The following is a 24,448-nucleotide window of genomic DNA, read 5'->3' as shown; positions in this document are numbered from 1 at the left end:
GCTACGTTTTGTGGGTTTTCTTCAACAAAAAAAAAGAGTGACAATGCTCTGAACTCAGCGTGCTGTGCCTCTGAACTTCACAGATCGTCGCTGTAACGCGTTTCCCACAAGATATCTTGCTTTTTCTCTGCAGTCTTAGTCTGAGGTGGTGGTCCCTACAATGAGTTCACGCCACCAGTTGTCATTTTTGGTTTAACTTGGGTTTTCCCCTGCAGTTAGGTTCACATCCCTCAGTCCTCCAGCTGCAGCGTGTGCAGCGACGTAGGCTGCCTGCTTATCGGGTCAGCGCTGCTGTTTAATAAACAGGACTTATCTCCTTCAAGCACCACCCTGCCCTAAATAAGTTTGCTTGGTGAGCTGAGCCAGAAATAGCTTTTTTCTTTTTTAATTGGATCATTTAAAAAAAAAAAAGTTAAAAAAAATACGTGGTGCAGGTGTGCTGTCAAACTGCCTCCCCGTCTTGCCCAGCAGCGTGCTACTTTTCAGAGAGGTGAAAAATGCTGCATCAAACCTGGCCCAGAAAAAAGGAAGGGCAGGGAAATAAGGCTGGAAAATACCTGGGAAATAGATAAAATGTCAGAAAGCATAAAAATGGGGGGTGAAGAGAAGGGAAATGCTTCATATGGATGGGATAACAGTTGAACAGGTACTAGTGGTAAGGCAATCCGTGATCCAGCTAGGATAGAGTGCGGATAAAAAGAGCAGAAATGTTCAAAGGCAAATGCCAGGAGTCTGGGCAGAACCTGGAAACATTTTTGGAGTGGCTGGTGCTATGGGAATGATAGGGAACAACCCAAAAAACACAGAATCGTGTCAGTGCCTGGGTGCTGTGGTTGAACGGGGATGTTAGAGAAAAGTGGAAATGAAAATAAGGGCTTTAAGACAACAATAAAAGCAATAAAATGGCTTGTCGAGTAATAGAAAGCTTTGAAACATTGCAGCTCTAAATGTTTGTGGGAGCAGCTTTCTCACCTGGTCCTGCAGAGGAGGGGCAATGACAGAGCAGCCTGGTGCCACGGTAAGGGGCAGCTTGCCCACATCTAGCCAGGTTTAAATCTGAAACCACAATCAGTGCTGAGTCTAAAAGGCCGTGAGGATAACCTGACCAGGACGAAATCAGCCAGAAGCAGGAGGATATTGCTGAGCATTACCCTTCTGGAAGCACTTTCCAGCAGAGAAGGTGACAGCCGTGTGGATGAAGGAGGTTCTGTGTCAAAGACTGAGCTGGGTGATCCCAGAGCCCCACCTGGGTGCCCACATGTAGTGAGGAGCCCGCTGGGCTCATGCACACCTGAGCATTTTGCAGCGAGCTACTGCTGCTCTAGACCTCTGGCAAGCTGAGCACTGCTGTTTGAGGAGCTTTGGATGCTCAAATTGCTCTCTCAGATCCTTTCTGGTGGATTTTTCATGGAATTCCTAGGTTAAAGCAAGCAGCTATTGTGCTTCGGCTGTGCCTTGCCCGATCTATAGCAGCCGGCTGTTGGTTGAGCTCAGCCAGAGGCTGTTTGCTCTGTTTGCTCTCTGCATCAAGGAAACAGCAGGGCATAGCTGAATTCTAACGCGCCGTGTTTGCCAGGGAGCAGAGATGTGCAGGAAGGGCTCCTGGGCTTCATTCCTGCTCCTGGCAGGCTGCGGTGATCAGAGCAAAATGCACACAGCTGAAATACGCCTGTGGTATTTGCTTTACGTGCGTACAAGCCTTTCAAATAACGACTTCAAAGGTGGCTTAAGTAGTGTAAACTCCATCCTACAGGTGTTTGCTCAAATAAAAGCGGGTAGGTGATTTGTTTCTGTATCTCTTTTGAAACTGAGACCTTCCCTGCAAGAAAGTGATGCTCTAGTTCTCGCTTTTCCGGCAGTGCGTGCTTAGCATCTCAAAATCCTGTCCAGGGTAGGGAAATGCAACTAGTTTTAAGGTTTTTGGTCAGTAATCATGACTAGGAAATACAGCAAATAACGAACCAGCATTGGAAGAAGAGACTTACGGACTCCTGTTAGCGTGTTTTTTTTGTTGTTGTTCTTAGTTTGGGTTACAGGTTTGAATGTGCTCTACTTCAGTGGTCAACTAGGCTGTAAATTTGCTCAAAAGCCAGTTGAATGTAGCTCACGTGGCTAATTTTTTCTTCCTTTTTTTTTTTTCTTAGTGCTCGCACCTCCTCCACCAATGCCACCACCAATCCAGGGATATGCCTTCAAACCTCCTCCTCGCCCAGATTTCGGCTCTTCTGGGAGAACAATCAAACTGCAGGCCAACTTCTTTGAAATGGACATTCCCAAAATTGATATCTACCATTATGAGTTGGACATAAAGCCAGAAAAATGCCCTAGAAGAGTTAACAGGTAAATGGCGTGCTTTGCTTTTCCTCTTTTTGTTTACATTCCTGCGGTGATTTGAAAATGCTGGAGCCGTGTGCTGGGTTTTGTGGACAGCTCAGAGGAGTTTTTCTATCTATTCATTATCTGTACTGATAACTCCTGTTGATGAACATGCCAAGCCAGAAGCTATTTCTGAGAGTTTTTCTTCCTTTCTTACCAACTCAGTGCTAGTGGACCCTTATTTTGATGCAGCTTGTCAGCTTGTGATTAAAGCCACTGTGTTAACTCTAGAGGGGTCAGGTCAGTATAAAATAACTTGATAAATACAATTCTTGGTGTTGCTTGGGTCAGTATTGGGATGCAGCTGGCTGGCAAGCTCTTCAGCAGGGAGTTGGTGTTGCCAGCTTGTTTTCCTACCTTCCCCTATGGAAAAAGAGAGGTAAAACCCATTTGTTTGTGCTGCTGCGAGAGGATCGTGGAGGGACTGAGTTAGGTAAGAAATTATCCTTCATCAGGAGATTCTATATAAGGGAAAGATATGCTCCTGCAACAGATAGCGAGATGAAAACAGGCATCAGTTGGCCAAGGAACCAGGCAATTAGGTCCCGCGTTTTGCATGTGTGCCCTATTAGTCACAGTGTGGCAACCTCGTTAACTTGGAGAAGAGTGGCGTTGCCAGAAGTGAAACTGAGAGCAAGACTTGGCAGCGACTGGAAACCACAAGTGTCTTCAGCGTAACTACCTACACGTCTTGACTGCAGGGGATCGGAATGGCGTGTTTATATATTCAGGAGCAGAAACTTTCCGTATGAAAAAAAGGTCACATGGGTGGAATATGCAGTCGGGAGCGAAGTGTGGAGTCAAAAAAAAAAAAAAAAAAAAAAAAAACACCTGAAAGCCAAAGTTCTCCTACCATGAAGTAATAAACTGGAGCGTGCTACCCATTGTTACCCTGATGAGGCCACTAATGGTAGGATGTCCATAAAGCAGCACTGCTAAGCTTTGCTGTTCTATTTTTTTTTTTCCTATGGCTAGCTATTTAATCTTGAAGCTAGTTGAGAATTGGGTTTAGTTTGGAAAGCAAGCGCTGCTTGGTAAACTCTTTTCAGGAGCAGGTACAAAAGTGCATGGACAAAATGCCTTTTGCATTAAGCAGGGGTGTCCTAAATGCATTTCATGATGCTACAGTGTGTGTTTCTGGTGTGGTGTGGGAAGAGTACAAATGGGATTCCCTTGATGAAGGGTGTGTTTTACTTCTGTGAGCACTTATTCGTGCTTTGTTACCCTGTAGATGTACATGCCTTTGCCCATGCCTGGGTTTTTGTTAGCTAGAACCTTCTAATCCTACACGTATACCTGTGTTGGTGTATGCATTTGGGTATATACATAGGGTTGTGTGGGATGCACGTGTAGTTCAGGACTAAATTGTACTTTTTTTTTTTTTTTTTTTTTTTACAAGTGCATTAATACGTATATTTATAGTAAATAGCTTCTTTATAATCTCCAGCAAAGATAGGAGAACATCTTACTTTCATTTACACCTCTCCCTCATCTGTCCTGGCTTCCTTCTTCAGTTTCCTTCTAGGATTTGCTGTGCTTGGCCTGCGACTGTGCAGATCCGTGTCCAGATCCGTTTTGGCTGACAGTCAGGACGGGCAATGTGGCGTCAGGTTCTGCACTGTGGATGCCCTCAGTTTAAGTTTTGAGGATAGCTGGGATTGTACAAAGCTCAAAATGAGCTCCACTTCTGGTCAGCAGCCTCAAATTCTTGCATGCACGCATGGTCTTTGAGGGATAGTAGTCCCAAGGGGCCGAAGTTGGAGAATGAGTAAATAACTCTTCTTTTAACTTCAGATGGAGAAAACACTTTCACTTTTCATTTAGATGTCTCAGCCCACAGCTTAGAAACACAGTTGCTAAATGTGGTTTGAAGTTTGAAAGCCTTAATTAAGCTTCGTTCATGTTCATAGAGTAGTTTACAACCAAAACTTGCTTAGTAAGAGAATGGATTTTTTGTTACTCAAAACATTTAACTTAAGGTTGAAATATATTTCCCTCCTCCCATCCTTGAAGTATGTACTTGTCCAGTCAGATATTGCAGATCCAAGGGAGAAATCACTGGGCCAAGTTTCATTCTTACTTCTTACAAGGTCAGACGAGTTTCTTTTAATGAACTTGTGTTGTCCTAAAGCCTTGGGACACAGCAAAGAAATCATCAGCTAAAAGTTTTCATTGGCTACAGCACTTGGATGAACTCGGCGTTTCTTCTCAGAGTTTTGTGCCGCTCCGGTATCCAAGTAGGCTAATTACCTTTCCAAGAAATGGTGTATAAAATAGCTGCCTGAGCAAGTTGACAGTGGTACTGCAGAAACAGCATCCCGTGGCTTTCCTTTCTGTGTCAGCTCCACTTCTCCGTGCCCTTTTGCTCGCAGCCATACATCAAGGATCTTCCAGGGATGTCTTTTTGGGACGTTTGGACCAAAGGCTTTTGGCATCAGAGGGCGGTGTTATTCCAACAAGCTGCTGGTGCACTGCACGGCCAGCGTGTAACCACTGTGGCTGGACAAAAACTTGAGGTGGTTGCTTCATTCCTGCAAGCTATGCTTTATGAATGAAGATAGATTTTTAAAACATGTGAGTCCCTGTGAATGCGAGTTCTGTTGCTTTTGTGGGGGAAAAAAAATGCATTTAAGTCATCTTTTGTAGTGTTAGGCAAAAAGCTTGTGTGCTGCTGTCGTCGTAGGAGCATCGTGTTGGTGCAGCACCAAGGCTGCAAGGTTTAGTGGTGGTTCTTTGGCCCACCATCCTCTGGTGACATGCTGAAAGAGATCTGTAGGACAGGGGAGCAGAAGACCCAGAGAGTGCCATGCATCTGCTGTGCAGAGCCTGAGATAGCTTTGCCAGTTCTAGTGAATCACAGAAAACAGGAAGGAAAGCTTCAATCTGAAAATGCTAAAAATAGCTGCTTTGAAAAAACAGTTCAGGCCGCGGAAAGGTTGCTTTCAGGCAGGTCAGCGAAACAAATCGTAGCTTCAGTGCTCAGCAGTGGGCATCCCTTTCATTTTCTTCACGCTTCCGCTCATAAATGGTAGCGTTCACTTGCTGCTTAACGTGAAAAGTTTAAAAAGTTGAATTAACGTCATCTTTTTGTGTTTCCAGGGAAATAGTGGAGCATATGGTTCAGCACTTTAAAACACAGATCTTTGGGGATCGCAAGCCAGTGTTTGATGGAAGAAAAAACCTTTATACAGCTATGCCGCTTCCCATTGGAAGAGATAAAGTAAGTTTTAAAGAGAAGAGTTTCCAGCGGGTGGTTCTAATGTAATATTTGCAGAACCTTTCTAATAACTGATAGCAGCTGTTTTGTGTGTGTGTGAATGCGTTCTGCTGCCTTTGGAGGCCAATTTACTCAGGGTATGGCTTCACAGAATGGTTTGGGTTGGAAGGGACCTTGAGGATCATCTAATTCCACCTCCCTGCAGGGACAGGGACACCTCCCACCAGCCCAGGTTGCCCAAAGCCCCATCCAGCCTGGCCCTGAGCACCTCCAGGGATGGGGCATCCACAGCTTCTCTGGGCAGCCTGTGCCAGGGCCTCACCACCCTCTGAGTGAAGAATTTCTTTCTTATATCTAATCTACATCTCCCCTCTTGTAGTTTAAAACCATTTCCCTTCATCCTGTCATAATCTGCCCGAGCAAAATTTGCCACCCATTTTTTTTGTAATACTTTTGAAGTATTGAGAAGCTGCAGTAAGGTCACCTCAGAGCTTTCTCTTCTCCAGGCTGAACATCCCCAGCTCTCTCAGCCTTTTATTGGCTCATTTATGTCATCAAAGCCTACCAAGAGCTGATTATTATTATCCACTAATTGGAAGAAACTCCTGCACCACTTGGTTGGCACTATGGAACCTCTTCTCTCGTCTTTTGTGATGAGAGAGCCAAATTGGCTTTAATTGCCCAGGCAAAGACCTGCTAGCTGAGCACTGGGGCAGGCGAAGAGCGTTTGTGTGTCCTGTTTGCCAGCTCTGTCCTGGGGAAAGTGACCTCTTCAGTCGCTCCGGCTGTCGTGGCCGAGTGTACTCGCATCGTTAGGCAGAAGGGAGCATATTGGAGCACGCTGACACACAAACCCTGTAAAATAATTTAGTCTACGCTGGCTGTGGTCTAATATCAGATTGAATTTTCCGTGACCTTTTTTATTTCTATGCTAAATGCTTGAGGACGGAGTCATGCTCGTTATTTGTTTCTGCTGCGGTAGTTTCTGGAGGCCATTCCAGCCTTCTGCTGTGGGTGCAAGGTGAGGCATGTGCAATTAGGGACAAAGCCTGTTCTGTCCTGTTGACTGCAACAAAAGGAGACAAAGTGAAATGCAAATGAATTTAGAGAGGGATACGGAAACTTGCTGCGTGCTCCAGCTGGGAGAACAGCTCAGGTCTCCCTAAATCTGGGAAATGTGCTGTTTAGCAGTTAGACTGACCTTCTGTGTCTCCTGCTGTGTGCCTGGGCAGTGCAGGACGTGGCTGAGGTTCTACCCAAATCAAGCTCTTGTTCTCCTAACTGCAATTTATATTTCCCCGAAGCGTGCTTAAGTGAGTACAATTCAGTAAAGGTCAGCCTCTGCTCCAGGCTTAATTACTTTTCATTAACTGATATATCTAGGAAAACCATAAAGGAATTATTTAAGATCATTAGAGACTTTTTTGACTTTCACATATGGTGTCCAAGTTCCTACAGGTTTGCCCAAGATTGCAAAGTCTTTGCCAGAGCTGGAATGATCTTTGGTGTGTGTCTATGGGGGAGGTGAAACAGGTCCTCTGGCCACACAGGCTGAGCTTATAACTACAATACCAGCTGAGCTGTGCATGAATAACTCTACATTTTATGACAAGCGTGAAGTTTGGCATTTAAAAAGGAAAAGTAAATGAAAAATGGTCCATCTGCGGAGGATAAAGGAACGTGGGATCAAAGTAATCCTCTGATCTAGTGCGAGCGTGTGAGATGCAAGATGACTTCAGTCGGAGTAACTGGCTGGGATGACCTCCAGCTGCTCTGCTCCTCTTTGTTGTGTGGCTGAGAGTTGTGCTCAGGAAGCAGCCACTACTCGAGATGCTTTGGGATTTTCAAACCTGCTTGTGCTAGATTATAGATCTAGCAGAGAAGAGGTGTTAATCTCCAAAAAAAAACCCACAAACAAACAGCCCAACGATGGTTTAGGTCTCTTTATTTGTGTGAGTGACTCACATTTAGGCTCACTTCTAACAAACTGCTCTTTTTCCCTTTTTCCCATCAGGTACAGGCCTTATGCAGTTATTAAAGTTATTACCCTGGAGGAAAGAGCTAATAGAGATAAACCTTCAGCTGCTTTAAATCGGGTGTTGGGAAATTTAGCTTAATGAGGGACATTTTTTACATGGATTCTTAATTGGTTTAAGCATGGTTTAAACCAGTATAAAGCTTGTAGGTATTCAGACTTCCTCCAGGGCAATGAGATTAGCTTTCTTTTGGCTGTTCTGTACAGAACAAATGTAGCAAGTTTACAACATGTTTGATTACGTTTAGGATCATATTGAAAAAATTCACAAACATACAGTGATTAATAGATGGCCCTCCATCTAAGTGAGAGAATACCTCGATTATCTTTTGATGTATGTCAGTAACGGAAGAATTTCTGCTAACCAGAAGGCTGACACTAACTTCCCATCATCTTTCACCAGTTGCTCCTCAACTTAATTTACTCTGTTCTCATCTCTTGTCAGTGGTGTTTTTCTAACCTTTTTTTTTTTTTTTCCCCCTTGCTGATAACATGCTTCTCTCATAACTTCCTCATGTACAGACTTTTCTGCTTGGCCTTTATGATAATTAAACCTGTTTTCATTCATTCCTTACACCATGTTTTCATTCTTCCTTCATTTCTTTAGACCTTTCAGGACAAATAGGGAATAGGTAAGTGCTAACAGTATTTTCTGAGTTTTTACTTACACTTCTTGCTTCTGAATGTGTATAGGACATCATCAAGGTATAAAAATCTGAATTGGGTTCTGCCATAGGGTTCTGATAGTGAGCCCAGTTCACCTCTAACTTCTTGCTTTTGTTCTTTTGACGTATTGTTAACAACACGGTGTGTGATAGCTGACCTCTTGTACATCCTTAGCTTGAATTTTCCAGCTGAGGCCCTGGCAGGTAGGCACACATTTGATTGGAAACTGCGTGTTGGTTTTCCTTTGAATCTATGGGAAGGAAAAGCTCTAGATTAAGAGAGCAATTATACATCATATACTCAAAGCATGACAAAACAATCACATAGTGACACAAGTTTTAAGGAAAAGAGAACTGAGAATTCCCCATGATTGTGTGGTTAGGTTTTAAGAGAGCAGCAACAGCACCAAAATTAAATACTGATATGCCATTTTGTATGCATGAATCAGATGAGAACCTCAGCTACAAGCCCTGTTCTTTTTAAGAACGATTTTCCATTTTTCCCCATCACTACAGTAACGTCCCTTTCATTTGGGTTCCTAGCTGTCAGGTGATGTTAACTGCTAAACTGCAGCACAATGTCTCGAGCAGGACAGGTTAGTGATCGAGACTGTGAATTTTTATTTTCAGGCAGGTTATGTTTGGAGAAACTGCAGGCAATCAGCTGTTAAATTCAGCTTTACAATTTAGTAAGTTATTTTGCAAAATTCTCATGTCAAACTACTCTTTTGAATTTCCCTACTTGAAATACTACTCTACTATGAAATACTACTCTGCCATAGTATTTTATTCAGTTGAGATATTAGAGGAAGAAACCCTGGAAAGCTGGATTTAAACTTGCTTGTTTGAGCAAAGACTCTTAATTCAACTGTTTTGAAGAGGGTTTAGATCTGACAGCAAGAACTGGACTAAATTCAGCAGTGCAAATTCACAGTTAGAGCTAAACTGCGCGTGGTGGGTGTCTGGCTCAGGTACTGCTCTGATCACTGGTAGGTTTGTCAAAGGTAGCTGACCTTATCTGCGTGTTAGGGTGTTATTACCAAAAAAAAGGGTGAAGTTCTTTCAAATTACGGATTATCTACTTTTAAAATTAAAATCAGAGAGTGGGACAGACACAAGCTTGATCTAGTCATTGGCATAGAAGTTCTTCAGTCCTGTGGTTTTTATTTCCATCAGGGACAGGGATACCTCAACACAAGTAGTCCAATTCTTTATCCTTTTCCATTTCATGGTGGTTTGGGAGCTTTGTAAACTGAAATCGGGGAGGGAAAAATAGATATATATCTAGATTAATGTACCAAAACCACTAATAATCACATTAGTTATGTTTTAACAGTGTCAGGAATAACAGAAATGATGGAACTTTATTTGGAGGAGAGAGAAGTTTAAAAGAGAAATGCATCTCATCAGTCTTCTATCTACTCTAACTGGTGTTGAAGACCTTTTGATGGCACAGTTTGTAAAGTAAAAACAAGCAAAAAGTTTTTATAGAGAGCTTCCAGCCTGTGTCAGGTGAAAACCTGTGCCTTTGTATGCATTTTTCATGGAATAAACAGTCTTGGCCAGATTCAGACCAAGGGATCTCTGCTTCCCATTGCTCTCTTGTGTGTGGCTCCTTCCTGTACGTGACTCTTCTGGTGAATGGTGTTTGTACTAAAGGGGAGACGAGGCTGCAATTTTAATTGTCATTGTCTACTGTAAATTGTCAACTTGGTGTTTGGCTTGTAGGGAGGCTTATTATTTGGGCTTTATCATTGCTTCCTATTTTTTGACTGCAGAAGTTGACTGCTGTGAAAGATCGGCTGGTTGCATACATTAGCTCATTGTTACCCGTGTATTGTCTTCAGCAGCCCGCTAATTACAGTTTGTCTGTAAGTGGCTGCCTTCTGTATTCAAAAAATAAACTCCCTAGGACAGGAAAATGCAACGTGTTTGTAACCAGCACAAAGGATATTCTTCTGATCGTGTTATTTCTTGTAGCCATTCCCACAAGTCTGAATAATTTCAGACAAGCCTTAATCTTTGTTGGTTTAAGAACCGTGCTCAGACTTTGTCTTTTACTAAAGATGAGAAAACAGCAGTACCAAATACTCCACAGCTAGAGTAATTCACGATAATGTAGTTTGGTTTGGGATGTAAAAGTCAAAGTAGGGCCTAACACAGCGAAGAAACGTGCCTGTTTCCCACATGCTAATATCACCAGGATAAGGATTTGTACCTGAACTATGTGAATCCTGGCAGGTAATTGCAGACCACGTTTTATTTTGGGCATGCAGAAGCTGACGGGCATGTTGCTGCATTAGTTTGTGTTGGGTATCTGAAATGGGGTTATCAGATCTTCACGGGGACCTCCCTGTTTGTACACAAACACTTCCAAAATACAATTTTGTCTCGGAGGGAGATAGATGGCAGCTGGGAAGCCTGCCAGTTTTCTGAAATATATCTTCGGAAAAATCTGGCTGTAAAAAGAGGCTGTAGCTAATATATGTTGTTGCTTCATCATTGCTCTTTGTCTTCTCCCATGTTTTACAGCATTTTTCAGCGTGGTCCCTTCTAAGTCCCTCTCAGTTTTCCCTCTCAATAGAAAGAATCATCTTGGTTTGTTGTTTGGCATTGTTGCAGGTGGAGCTGGAGGTCACGCTGCCGGGAGAAGGCAAGGACAGGATATTTAAGGTGGCAATCAAGTGGATGTCCTGTGTGAGCTTGCAGGCTTTACACGATGCTCTTTCTGGCCGGCTTCCGAGCGTCCCGTTTGAAACCATCCAGGCTCTGGATGTGGTGATGAGGCACTTGCCTTCCATGAGGTAAGCAGCAGACATTGGCACGGCTCAGGAAATTTGCCTTGTTGCTTAGGAAATTGCCTTATGGCGTAGGAAATTTGTCTGAATCGCTGTAGCAGCTGTTTTGAGTAGGTGGACACAGATCAACCCAAATAATGGCTACCAAGTAGATTGTGGGGCCAGGTAAGAGGCAGTATGGCACTTTTCTGCTCATCAAGTGAAGGGAATAGCCTCAAGCCTGGATACAAATCCCTTTCCTCTCTGATTTTTCAGCCTCATTCCCTGCTGGTGTGCTCTCAGCACTGTGCCCTCCCATCTCAGCAGCACCCTGTTTCTCTGGGGGCTTCAGAGAAGGAAACCCCCTGAGCTGAGGGGGCTGAGGACCCCCTGAGTCCTTGGAGGCTGGGAGACGTGGAAGGGCGGTTTTAAAACTTGTTGCCCTATTCCTGTGTTTTCTTTGGCAGATGTTAATTGCTAATTTTGTATATTACCGTGCTAGAGAGACGTTAGTGTCACACAGTACAGCTATTTTTATAGGAGAAAAAAAATATCCTTCAAAATCCTTTTTCCCAAGACAGTGGGATCTATGGCATTTGTAGTTAACCCGAGATGCTGCGTTTCTTTAAATCTGCTGCCATGAAAAGACTCGCTTAACAACGCTGTTCAAATTAAATTCAGCTGGGAAGTAAAGAACAAAGCTTAATAGGGCTGAACTTTCCCATTTTAAAGGACTAAACAGACAATGAGAATTAAATTTATGCAAATATCTTTAAGCAGCCTTATATTGCATTGACTTTATCCTCACATTAGGGATTTAAAAAAAATATCATTTCAGTCAGCTTTTACAGTAAATAAACCAGCCAAGACTAGTTTTTCATGCACCTCTCTTCAGAGAAGCATATTAGCACTGCTTTTGATTAGTTTGATATTAAATATATAGTACCGAATTACCAGTGCAGTGATTTTGAGGCAGCTGAAAGATATGTCAGAAATACTTAGATCAGTCGTTCACCTGCACAAAGTTTCCATGGGTTTTAGAGGAGGCCATGCACAAGTACAAGGAGAGATTATTACGGTGCTGTTTTAATAGGAGAGGTCTTTAATTATTCTCTTACTGAAACATGGCTGAATGGTTAATAGGGTACCAGAAAGTTATTAATGCTTCGTGGGTTGAATTAGTGGGTATGTAAAGGCAGTATACTGAAAATAAATGTAAAAACCAACCTGACTACTAGTACCCAATTATTTAATGTAACTGGATGGGTTTTAAAAAGTATAACCTAGAGTCCTGAAAGGGATTTCAGATTATTGTTTGAAACACTCGTATTTCTATGCTTTCGAGTACGAATTTATATTAGGTGTGTCCTTATTACTATTTTTTTTCCTTCTGCTTTAATTTTACGACCTGAATTTCTTTTCTTTTCTTTCAGATATACTCCTGTGGGGCGATCTTTTTTTACAGCATCAGAAGGGTGCTCAAATCCATTAGGCGGTGGCAGAGAGGTTTGGTTTGGATTCCATCAATCAGTCAGACCTTCCTTATGGAAAATGATGTTAAATATTGATGGTAAGTTCTGCATAAATTCCTTCTTTCTCCTTTCCTCTCTTTCAGTGGAAAGGCCAAAATCGAATTCCCTCTGCTGGATTTCTTTTAAAATGTCCTCAGTACTTTTGTAATAAATCTTTACTGTTTTTGTCTACAGTATCTGCAACTGCATTTTACAAAGCACAGCCAGTTATTGAGTTTGTATGTGAAGTTTTGGACTTCAAAAGTATTGAAGAACAACAAAAACCTCTGACAGATTCCCAAAGGGTAAAGTTTACCAAAGAAATAAAAGGTAATAATTACATATTACTGCTTTATTCTGTCTGCTGATGTATTATCAACACATATTCAAAAGATTTTCCTTAGCTTTGACTATTTGGGAGACAGATTATCATAATGAACAGTGGATGTGCTTTTTGAGCAAACTAAGAGGCAAGAAACATTTTATTGCTTGCATATATTTCAAGACTTTGACAGAGTTCCTTGAACTACAAGCAAAATAGTGTCAGTTCAGAAAAGTCTATGGCTTCAGACATGATTCACTAGTGTGAAAGGTTAAGTGAGTTTTTTGTTTCATTTATTTGTGAAGCAGGAACATTCAGAGCTTGGGTACATAGAAGTAAATTATCATACATTTGAGAATATTCGGTAACTGTATATGCACGTACATTTAGCCTGTGGCAGATAGAGTAATTTCAATTAGCTTTGCCCTTAATGAAAGTGCTGCAGTGAATCCATGAAGATGATAGATTTTAGTCTCTAAGTGTTGGGATAAACTCTTCTCCTAACAGCAGATGGATCGTAACTTAATTACTGGGATCAGTTACTGGCTCGTATAAGCTTTTCCTCCTTTAAGTGTAGATTCTCTTGACATACCTTCCTTTTATCGTGCCTCACCGCCACCCAGTCACTTGATCAAGTTTCAGGTCAAAGTTACTCATGCATGCGGATGTCTGAGAGCATCTCAGCGCAGAGGAACTGAGATCCTTTCAGCTTGTGCAGCAGCATCCCTTGTTCTGTCAGTCTCCTTAGAAAAAAGTTATCTTAAATGAATTTTGCTTTTTCACCCTGTATTTAGAATTTGAATATTACTTTATGCTTTGCTCTTCTTAAAATAGTTGCATCTCTAGAGTAAATGCAAGTTACAATTAGACATGTGGAAGTGTTGCATTATTTTCTGTCTCTAATCCAGTCATTTCAAGTTGTTTGTAAAGACTGGGACTTCATTTTTTTTAATTATTCAGTCTTTTTTTTTTTTTTTTTTTTTTTTTGAGATTACTGCTGTAAAGATTTTCATATTCCAGCTTTTACTAATGTATTGACAACGTGTTTTTGCATACTTAAGTATAGTTTGTATGTATAATTTCCTGGAAGTATGCTAGTTATTCAAATACGGAAAGACTGAATCAAAGAGGAGAGGGGAATCGTGCTGTTCGTGTTGTTTGAGTCCATACCCAGAATGTTTCTTCTGGAGAATCAGGGTCACTCTGTTGTGGTTTAACCTGGCAGGCGCTAAGCACCACGCAGCTGTTCCTTCCCTCCCTCTCACGTGGGATGGAGGAGAGAACTGGAAAAAAGCGACTCTGTGTAGACCTGTGGCTTGAGATAAAGGCAGTTTAATAGGAGAGAAAAGGGAGGAGAAAAAAGAATAAACAAAACAAGTGACACATAACATACACCACCTGCAGACCCGTGCACAGACCCTCCCTGAGCAGCAGCAGCCCTCCACGCCAGCCATCTCCCCCCCAGCGTGACGCTGTGTGGTGTGGGACATCCTTTTGGTCAGCCTGGGCCAGTTGTCCTGCTTCTGTCCTCTCCCAGCTCCCTGTGCACCCCCAGCCCCTCGCTGGCAGGGAGTGTGAGAAGCTGAAAAGTCCTTGACTTGTTAGTGTGAGCACTGCTCTGCGATAACTAAACTGAGTTATCAGCATTATTCCCATCCTAAATCCAAAACACAGCACCATACCAGGCACTACGAAGAAAACACCATCTCTAGGACACCTTCCTTCGTGATAAAAAGTAACTTTAGACAATAAAAACAAGCTGCATAAATCTCTTCCGTGGTGAAAGCAGCTTTAGGTCTTCCTCATTCCTACAAAATCATCTTGAAAACATGTATTTCCCAATGAGAGGTTTGCAAGAAAAGTATAAATAAATCGAGTTTGTACCATTTGTAAGTGTTTTGGAAGAATAGCTTGCAATTCAGCATCTGGTTATTACTGTTATTCTTTTCCATGGGATTTGCAGTCTTCAGGAAGTAACAGTTACCTCAGATTTGCAGCAAAACTAGTTGTAAATTGAGGTATCGCAGTCAGTTGATCTTTTGATTAAAATACTGCGATGCAAACTTCACAGATCCTTTTGAAAACTTGCTATTTATTGATGGTTTCATAATAGATAGCACTTTGAGCCCCAGCAAATTACGTGGGAAGATGTTTGTTTGGCAAGTGAGTGCCTTTGACAGATAGGGGGAATGTGCAGTGTTGCTCAGCAGCAGCATGAGTTTATACACGTGTGCAGATATTGATGGAATTTGTATTTACAGCCCCCTCTTTCCTATTCCCACACATCCAACTTCCTAACTGTGACAGTCCACCTACACTTCTTTCTGTCTGAACATGCAAGTAATAATAATAATAAAAAGTGCTGTTTCCAAGCTTATGTTTGATCGTAGTGGTAGATCCAAAATACTTCTGTACAGGTAGCAAATCTTTGTCTTCACTGAGAATAAAGCCCTGCAGCCTCATTCTCGTGGGCTCCTAGAGGCTGCGTAGGGGCCTTTTGTTTCCAGATTCATCAGGTCTGCGTTGGAGGTCTCACAGACACTGTGTGTTTAGACAGAGTATAAACAAGCCTTTCATTTCATGCCCTTTTTGTCCTTCCACCACCATCCCTGGCTTCCTTAGAAGTACAGAATTAGAATTAATTATGTCCAGATTTGTCTTTCAACTCTTGGGGCTGTAAGGTTTTGCCTTGTACCTAAAAGTCTATGTTGAACTTTGGCTGAAGGTCAGGGGTTTTGAATTGTAAGACTGGAAATTGTTTGAGTTCTACCTTAGATACCTTTCAAAGCTCTAAGAACAAGCTAACGACTGAACTTTACTACACAACATAGTCTTGTTTGGTAGCTGGGGGGGCTGACACCTTGTTTTTAAAGAAATAGTGAAACGTGTTTTCCAATTTTTAGGTCTGAAGGTGGAGATAACACACTGTGGACAAATGAAAAGAAAATACAGAGTGTGCAATGTCACCAGACGACCAGCAAGTCACCAAACGTAAAGTATTTTGCTACTTAAGCACATGTTTAATTTTATGCTGGAAGAGGGCCTGGACTTCCCTACTAAGCTAGGAAAAGTCTTGCAAAATGGCAATTTTATTTGCTCGATACATTTAAAGTACACCTCAAAGTATTTTCCCAATTTTGTTGTTCATTTTGTTCTGTTTTTATGCTATAATGAAATTCCTAGCATTTCAACTCATCTTTTGATTTTAGATCTGTGCTTTATTTCTTTTTCCTTCATGGATTTCTTCAGCATTAGAACCGAACACCCTATGGGTAGCATAATGTTTCCCAGAGCTGTTAAGCAGAGAGCGAAGGCAACTGGGATAAGGTTCCTAATCCTGCTTATTGCCAATCCATTTTTAGCCTGGAAAAATATTCATTAATAATCACTGTTGAAGGTTTTGCAGAGAGCTTAAACAGGCAGGTATTTTACCCATTTTTAAGACAGCAGTATAAGAAACAAAGCTGATACCAGCTTTTTTAACAAGAAAGTAACTCACTGATATTTAAATACAGTATTTAATTGACTTCATTTCCTACTCTTTCAATGACACGTTATATTAATGAAAGGACTGCTTGTGCCAGCTTGATATAACTGTATGCAAATGAGTGCATATGTGGTAATCTATTTGGAATACAAAGAGAGAAGTGCATTTGTGGAAACAATAGTTGGTTTTGTGCCTCACAGTAAGCTTACAATTGTCTGTGCATGGCACATCCTGAAATGTAGAACTGCAGGTATCACAAGCAGAAAATGTTAGCTTTTGCCTCTGAGTACCCATTCTTAGGAAACAGTCTGTAGCTTCAGGTATCAAAAAAGTTACAGAAACAGCTTTCTGTTGAAAGCCACGTGGTAGTGGCTGTGATGGACTCCTAATTGCAGAAGTGCACTCACATCGTTTAAACAAGATAGTTTAAATCTCCAGCAAGTGTAACTTGTGCCAAGAAGTGTATTGAGCAAGTGTGGGAACGTAGTTTATGTGAAATAACAGCTTGTTTTCATGTTTGCTTTCCAATAGATTCCCGCTTCAGCAGGAGAATGGACAAACAGTTGAATGCACTGTAGCTCAGTATTTTAAGGACAGGCACAAATTAGTTTTGCGCTATCCTCACCTCCCATGTTTACAAGTTGGACAGGAGCAGAAGCACACATACCTTCCTCTCGAGGCAAGTAAACCTTTAGATATTACTCTATTCTGGGAGTGGGGGAAGGCGGGCAGAGGGGAAAAAAGGAAGAACTGCTGTCAAAATTATGAGTAGCCAACTTAAAAATGTTGTGTGTTTTTTTTTTTTTCCTGCTGCTTTACACACAGTTGCATCTTGTTTTTTAACTAGCTTTGTGTGCGGGTGTTTTAGGTGTGCAACATAGTGGCAGGACAAAGATGCATAAAAAAGCTCACCGACAATCAAACTTCCACTATGATTCGAGCAACTGCCAGATCAGCACCTGACCGTCAGGAAGAGATTAGCAAATTGGTAAGTGTTCTGTCAAAAATGAGTCAAGTGTAGCAGAGGATTTACTTTTTCTCTTACAATTGGCAGGTACTAAGTTGCTTGCATGCTGCACACAGGTTGTAACCTTGTTTTTCTAAAACTGTCTTTATTAACCACTACGAAATGCATTCTCTCAAAAGGTTTAAGGGTTGTTGTTTGGGTTTTGGTACTTTATTTTGAATTTGGAGGCATCCATGTATCCAAGAAGAATTAACTGAGGCTCTGAATGCTTGACTTCACCCATATATAGGGGATATATGCCCAAATACAGTTACCTCAGAAATGTTAATTAAATGTTTCCTAAAAAGGACCTCTTTTTCTTCAAGTAATATCTCAGTCCTTTTAATTTCAGATGCGGAGTGCAAGTTTCAATACTGACCCTTATGTTCGTGAGTTTGGGATAATGGTCAAGGACGAAATGACAGATGTGACTGGTAGAGTCCTGCAGCCTCCCTCAATCCTCTACGGAGGCAGGGTATGTTGAACACACGCTGTACAATTACCTGTGGTTGCTTTGATTACTGCCTGTGATAATTTTTGTAATATGCTCGTTTGCAATGAATGACGTTGGGTGTAACGGGATAAAGTCATCATATGTAGCATTTCAATATTTTAATTTTAGAAATCCTTCAATTCAGTGGCCATGTTACGTGTGACAATGCTTTCTTCAGCGCTCCTTTTTTATATCTGAAAGCAAAGCTAGGGTAAAATGCCTTTCTATAAACCAGAGGAAGATGTTTGCAAGCTGCTTTTTTCTTTGACACGCTGTTTTATTGCGTGTTGCAAGAAGAAACCTGCACACAGTGGTTCAAACTGCAGTGCATTGAAAAGAAGAGAGATAAGGAATGGTAATAACTGAAGTTATTTTTGTCTCCCTCACTAAAGCTAAACTTCTGGGTGGTTTTGAGTGTTCTGGGTGAAGCAGCCCTGCTTAGAACAGCTATATTAAGGTATTTTCTGTCTCTCAGCACGTTACTCTCTAGAGACTCCTCTTCCTGTCACAGTATTTATTTGCAGGTTTTTCTTTACAGTGGGTTTTCAGATGTCTGACATAGTCATCCTACTTCATTGTCTTAAAAAAAAAAAAAAAAAGTTTAAAAGTAGTGTTTTCTATCAATGACACAGCATCTTGTTTTTCTGCAAGATGAAAGCCTTGATGTTTAGGATGACTTAATTTGTGGAGGCTTCTGATGAACCTTTTCTACATCATGCATCACCGGCTGAAGACAATTCTGTACCAGTGCACAACTCACTGTTAACTGCCATAAACCTGCAAGGGGCAGGGATCTCATGTCTTAAATTGTGATTCTGTCTTCTGCCTAATGCTCTTCAGTCAAAATCAGCCAGATTAGCTCAAACCTTCCTCCAGTGTCAGGTTAAGGTAACCCAGCTGCCATTGCCTGATCTTGATGAGGGAGAGTGCTCTTAGGAACTATTCTGGTGCAAGAACAGAGGGGGAAGACAATGGCAGCTGGGGGAGGTGCTGCTTTCAGCAAACCCAACTCTTTGCAAAATGAATCATCAAATTTGTCTGTGTCTTGAAAATTTTTGGCCTCGTCTGCTCAATGAGAAGGCAGACGTCGTGGTAACTTGTCTAAAACATCTACTACAGACTGACACTTATTAAGGTAATTAATGTAACCAGAATAAGTTTGTTGTCCTGTATCCATTATCTGTCATCCTTAATGGAGATAATCCATCACAGTAATACCCACTTGATGGGAGAAAATGGTTGCAGAGGTCAGAGTTCAGTAACCAGTCATCGTTTGTCATCTCTTTTGGGTCTTTTCTGGAGTTGAGTTGACACTGAACCACTATTTGCCTCTACTTAGTGATAAAATGCTGATAGCACTTGGATCGAGTCATTCTTGGAAAGTTCACCCAGCAATTGTGAAGTTCCTGCAGAAAAAAAAAAAAAGTTCCTGTAGAAATGTACATTCCTGTTGATTTATATACCACCTGATAGCATCTGTCTTAATATCCGTGTATAATTTCTGTCTGCGGCTGATTTATGTAACCAAAGAAAACCATAAACAGGAGAAATGAACAATGCCTGCTTGATTTTTTTACAAGCTTTCCTTTTCACCAGCCTGGCCAGCTGTCTTGTTAAAGTGATAGAATGATCTTTATAAGGTAGGATAGGTGTAAACAGTAGAGAAGGACCTCAGACTATAAATAATCTGCTGGTTGGAGAGAAGCACAAACGTAACTGATCTTTGTTAGCATGAATCATTCTGTGCATTAGTGTTACTTTACTTTTTTCTTTCCTCTTCCAGAATAAAGCAATTGCTACGCCAGTTCAAGGAGTCTGGGACATGAGGAATAAACAGTTTCACACTGGAATTGAAATAAAGGTTTGGGCAATCGCTTGCTTTGCTCCCCAGCGCCAATGCACTGAAGTTCATCTTAAGTAAGTGATAAGTAAGCGTAAGATGATGATTTTATTGCTTACATGTATGGAAATATCATAATTTAATTAGAATATATGGTTTGTTTAATGCATGGCAGTACATCTTTAACAGTGCTTTTGAAGTTCCTCTTAGTGTTTTGAATGATGCCATCATGATTTCAGTGTTGGCATGATGAAATCCTCAGAATTAGACTGAGCAAAACCTCCTAACACTGAATGACAAAGTTCCTACCACAATGAGGCCTTCAGATTGAGTTTCGGATGATCCAAGTGATGTTATGAAGGATGTTCAGCACCAAGTATTTGTCAGGACTGAAAGCTAGCTTGTATTTTTCTTAGTTCTTTTCCTCCTTATATGGAATGGAGTAATTTATGCAGAACTTACTCAAAGGAATATTTTCAGAAGTAATCCAACTTCCTCCAACTTTCTGCTCAGATGCAGGAGTACAGCAGTGTACAAGTTACTGTAGTCACAAGTTCAGTAGGACTTGTAGTTATTTTATTGACTTTTTAGAATTAATTTCTTGGATGTCGTTTCCCTACCTTTTGTCACAAACAAATGGAAGACTTGTTAAAAGTGACCTCAGCCTTTCTTAGATCAAGGAGAAAGTGTGCGTGCCTGTGTAGGTGGATTTGACTAAATCTTTTTGTACACAGTTGCTTGCCCTTCGTGCACGGGCAAGTGTGGCTCTTAGCTGCCCTGGCAGGTGACTCAGCTGCTCTTTGTCAGGTGAATGCAGGGCTGTGGTTATTCATCGCAGCGGTATTCCCATAACAAGCTTCTGGTAGATAATTTGCCAAATAGCTTGGGAACCTTTCCCTAATAAGTGGTGAGAAAACAGTGGAAATGTTACCTTTTAGTTCACATCCTATTTTGTAAAGCTAAGGACTTGGTTTTTTCCAGGTGTTTGACAGGAATTAATCTGCCAGCAGATTTTCCCTTACACATGTTGCTTCTAGTGGAACTCCAGCATAGGAGAACTCAGTTTTTGGGAGGGTATGAGACAGATTAGAGGGATTGGCAGGTGATTAAGATTATTACAGTTCAGATGGGGTTTGTCCTTGTAGTGAAAGGAATTTCCTTCATACTGGGAAAGTGGCTGCATCCAGCTGCACCTTGTTGCATCTTGTTACATCCTCAGTTAACTGGAACTCAACTGCTGTAGATCCATCAGAAAAAAACACCTTAAAAAACCTTAAGTCTTCAAAATCATCCTGCTTTTGGGGGTGTTGAGTGCACCTTTCATCTCAGGCACCGTACCTACAGACAGAATCCTAAAATGAAAGGCTCAAAACCTGCAGCAGTGCAGACTTGCATGCTCTGCCACTGACTCTCTGCTTAGAGTGGCAAATACTCGTTTTGCCAGGGAAAATGCTTAACGTGCGTGTTTTCTGCAAGAAGTCACAAGCTGCAGGGCTGAACCTCACACTCCTTTATGATTCACGAGAACAGCAACGGGGTTGGAAAAAATCTTCGTGCCCTCTGTGGGCAAGAGAGTGCTACGTGGCGCCTCTTGGTGAAGGGGAGCAACTTGTTACGCACCTCTGGAGACATCCACTCCAAAATAATAAAGGTGGTACCAAGCTCTCTGCTCTACAGATCCGCACTGTGGCACCTCACTGCCTGCTCATCTTGCCTGTGTGGGACTTACAGGCATCTAAGTTGGACAAGCTTGGACTTTGAACACGATTTCCAGACTCGGTGTGCTTTATAAACCTCCATCATGCCACACTGAAGTGCTTTCTGTTGTCTTGCTTGCAAGAGGCACAGTAAAAAAAACTAAAGAAGGTTTGTCTGCACCTCTAGGGTACACCTTTTCTCTGGTGATCTAGCAAGGTGATTTTTTTGTGTGTTATTACTGATGTTAGATTAATTCTCTGAGATGCAATTGCTGCTAATTTCTGTTGGTCATTTTTCTTACCAGGACCAAAAAACAAGGTCCTGTAACTTTTATAGTGATACACACAAGAGTCTGGTGTAGCGGGCTATCCAAGCTATCATCCCTGTAGTTTGTTTTGCAAAAAGAAGCTCATACTCTTTCTCCCACAGAAAGATCAAATACAGTAGAATAACTCCTTTGCTTTGAAAGTCAAATTTTCAGCAATGGCATCGTCTACACAGTGTGTTTCCTTATCTTCTCCTACCTTCCCTTCAGTGACTACCTAGGCACAATAAATTGAAGATGTGCTTGGGATAAATTCCCAACTATTTTGGGCAGCAAACACTGCAAGTCTAGAGACCACTCCAGCAAAAATGAGAACAAAAATCAGATTTTTTTTTTTTTTCTGTGAATCTAATGTATTTCCATCCTTGTAGGTCCTTTACGGAACAGCTGAGGAAGATTTCCAGAGATGCAGGAATGCCAATCCAAGGGCAGCCGTGCTTCTGTAAATATGCCCAGGGAGCCGACAGCGTGGAGCCCATGTTCAGACATCTCAAGAACACTTACACCGGCCTGCAGCTTGTTGTGGTGATTTTGCCAGGAAAGACACCAGTCTATGGTCAGTAAGCCAAACCCACCAGCATGTTCTAGTCACAATTTCATGCATTTTTTTTTTGAATTATTTGAAAAACAAATTAATTCTGGTTCAATTGTATAAATTCAATTTAGAAATAGCCTATGAATTAAATTTATTCCTCTTCTTGTGCTGCATGATGCTTTGTATTAATACCTTAACGTATGTTCGTATTTCTGACTATGCTTTTAGTTCGCTTTTGCATGTTTGTCCTGTTGGTTGCATTCGTGAGTGAGGAAGGTAAAATCGGGGCTTTTTGGAAATTGATTGAAGTGTTATGTTGTGGATTAAAATGAACTTACTGTAATTGGTGTCCTAAAAGTCCCAAGTGGTTGAAGTAACGAGCTCAGAAGCTGTGTAGCTTTTAGGACTTCTTTGCTTACTCATGCCATCAGCCTTTGGCAAAAGAAGTTGAATGAAGTAGAAAATTTCTGCCTGTGGATTTTTCCCGTTTCAATTTTTAACTCCTGAATCACGAGGGCACAAATGTCTGGAATTACACGGGTGAAAAAAGTCAGCAACTTCAACTGATTTTGGCAACAGATTGACAAATAGAGCATTTTACTTAACACACAGACATAAGTTTTAATGTTTGAGACAAACCATACACCTCGTCTTTACCTAGCTCTTCCTAAACACAGGACTGCTCTTTTTCCTGTCCTGCCTTCCTCCTTTTCTCACTTAACCCTGCCTAATTGCAGCACCATCCACTGTTTTTTCTCCCATGGCTTCAAGGACTCTTTTTCTCACAGCCCCGATCTACCAAGCAGCTGTGGATTTGTTTTCCCCATCCCATCTCTCACCGATTTTAATACAGTAGAAAATAGGTTCCTAATTCTTTTCCCAAGATTATCTGATATAAACTAAAAAGTGAGAGAGTTAAGAACAAGCCTCCACAAAACAACACTTTTTTTTTTTCCTTTTTAGTTCAGCCTTGCAAAGAAAGCTGTCTGTCTCTAGGTTGTTCGGTACCAATCCAGTGCAAAATGACATCTTGCAGTTTTCCTGCTTGGCATGAAGAGGGGATTCTTTCCTCCCTCTGACTACTGAGAGGATGTGGTATCTCTCTCATCTGCTTTCCTTCTCATTATCTTCAATTATGATTCTCTCTGCGCCCTCTAATTACCTCTCATTTTCTCCCTGTGCTCTTCCATCCTCTTGCACGTCTATACACACACTCTTGTCTCTTCTCCTTCTCTCCCCCTGCTCCTCAGAAAGTCTCTTTCCCTCTCCTGATGCCAAATGGTGTTGCATCTTCTCCAAGAGTAGTATTGATTCTATTCCTTTGGGATAAATGGATATCTGCTGTCTTGGAGCCTACATTTCTTCTCCTGAGTGTAAGATTATACACTTCCCTTAAAGCTTTTAAGTTTCAGTTTTGCTGTTAACAATGGGATTCATTTTAACCTTTGAGGAGTGTGGCTCTTAATGAGTTATTTTGGAGTTTTTATGGGCCATCCTTTGCTAAAGTGGCTGCTTTTTATGCAAGTCAGGGCAAAAGATGATAAACTGGAAGGACATGACCATGATTTTCTCAATGTTATTTAGCACACTAATACTAATTTTGTGTTATTAGACCAGTGTTTAATAATAAAATGTGCATCATCCTAATATTATCCCTGTTACCTGACTTCATTAGCCAAAGATTCTTCGATGCTGCTAAAACACTGTAATTCTGAAATTATAATTAGTCTAATTTAAAATAATTTGTAGTTAAAATTAGCCAGCAGTGCCTTTAGTGATGTCTAGGACTGAGGTACTGTGTTGGGAACTGATGGAAGCGGTAGAGAACTGGGAAGAGGATTTCTGGAGAGCAGGGTTGGGTCAGGGAATTTTTTTTTTTCTTTTTTCTCTTTAAACAATCATTTTACTAAAACTCCAGGTGTCACTGACTCAATGTCTCCTACGTTTATTTGATTTGTGATACACAAAATATATATATAATTTTTTTCTTTGTTTTGCAGCGGAGGTGAAGCGTGTTGGTGACACCGTGCTGGGAATGGCCACGCAGTGTGTTCAGATGAAGAACGTGCAGAGAACAACACCACAAACTCTGTCCAACCTCTGCTTAAAAATAAACGTCAAATTAGGAGGTGTAAATAACATTTTACTGCCACAGGGAAGG

At 41.3% G+C, this 24,448-nt stretch overlaps 1 protein-coding gene across 1 annotated transcript in view; it reads left to right on the top strand.

Moving 5' to 3' along the window:
• The window catches only part of AGO2 (argonaute RISC catalytic component 2), a 53,225-nt gene that overhangs the window by 11,574 nt on the left and 17,203 nt on the right, over window positions 1-24,448 (top strand). The window contains exons 2-13 of the mRNA XM_084282147.1: window positions 2,145-2,340; window positions 5,476-5,596; window positions 10,916-11,097; window positions 12,504-12,640; window positions 12,777-12,911; window positions 15,807-15,894; window positions 16,922-17,069; window positions 17,259-17,378; window positions 17,749-17,871; window positions 19,673-19,806; window positions 22,124-22,308; window positions 24,288-24,447. Of these exons, the coding sequence (XP_084138273.1) occupies window positions 2,145-2,340; window positions 5,476-5,596; window positions 10,916-11,097; window positions 12,504-12,640; window positions 12,777-12,911; window positions 15,807-15,894; window positions 16,922-17,069; window positions 17,259-17,378; window positions 17,749-17,871; window positions 19,673-19,806; window positions 22,124-22,308; window positions 24,288-24,447 (1,729 nt within the window). The remainder of the gene's footprint in view (window positions 1-2,144; window positions 2,341-5,475; window positions 5,597-10,915; window positions 11,098-12,503; window positions 12,641-12,776; window positions 12,912-15,806; window positions 15,895-16,921; window positions 17,070-17,258; window positions 17,379-17,748; window positions 17,872-19,672; window positions 19,807-22,123; window positions 22,309-24,287; window position 24,448) is intronic.

The sequence above is a fragment of the Netta rufina genome, assembly GCF_964035555.1.
Source record: "Netta rufina genome assembly, chromosome: 2".
NCBI classification, from domain to species: Eukaryota; Metazoa; Chordata; class Aves; order Anseriformes; family Anatidae; genus Netta; species Netta rufina.
This window is presented reverse-complemented; position numbering and strand designations above follow the sequence as displayed.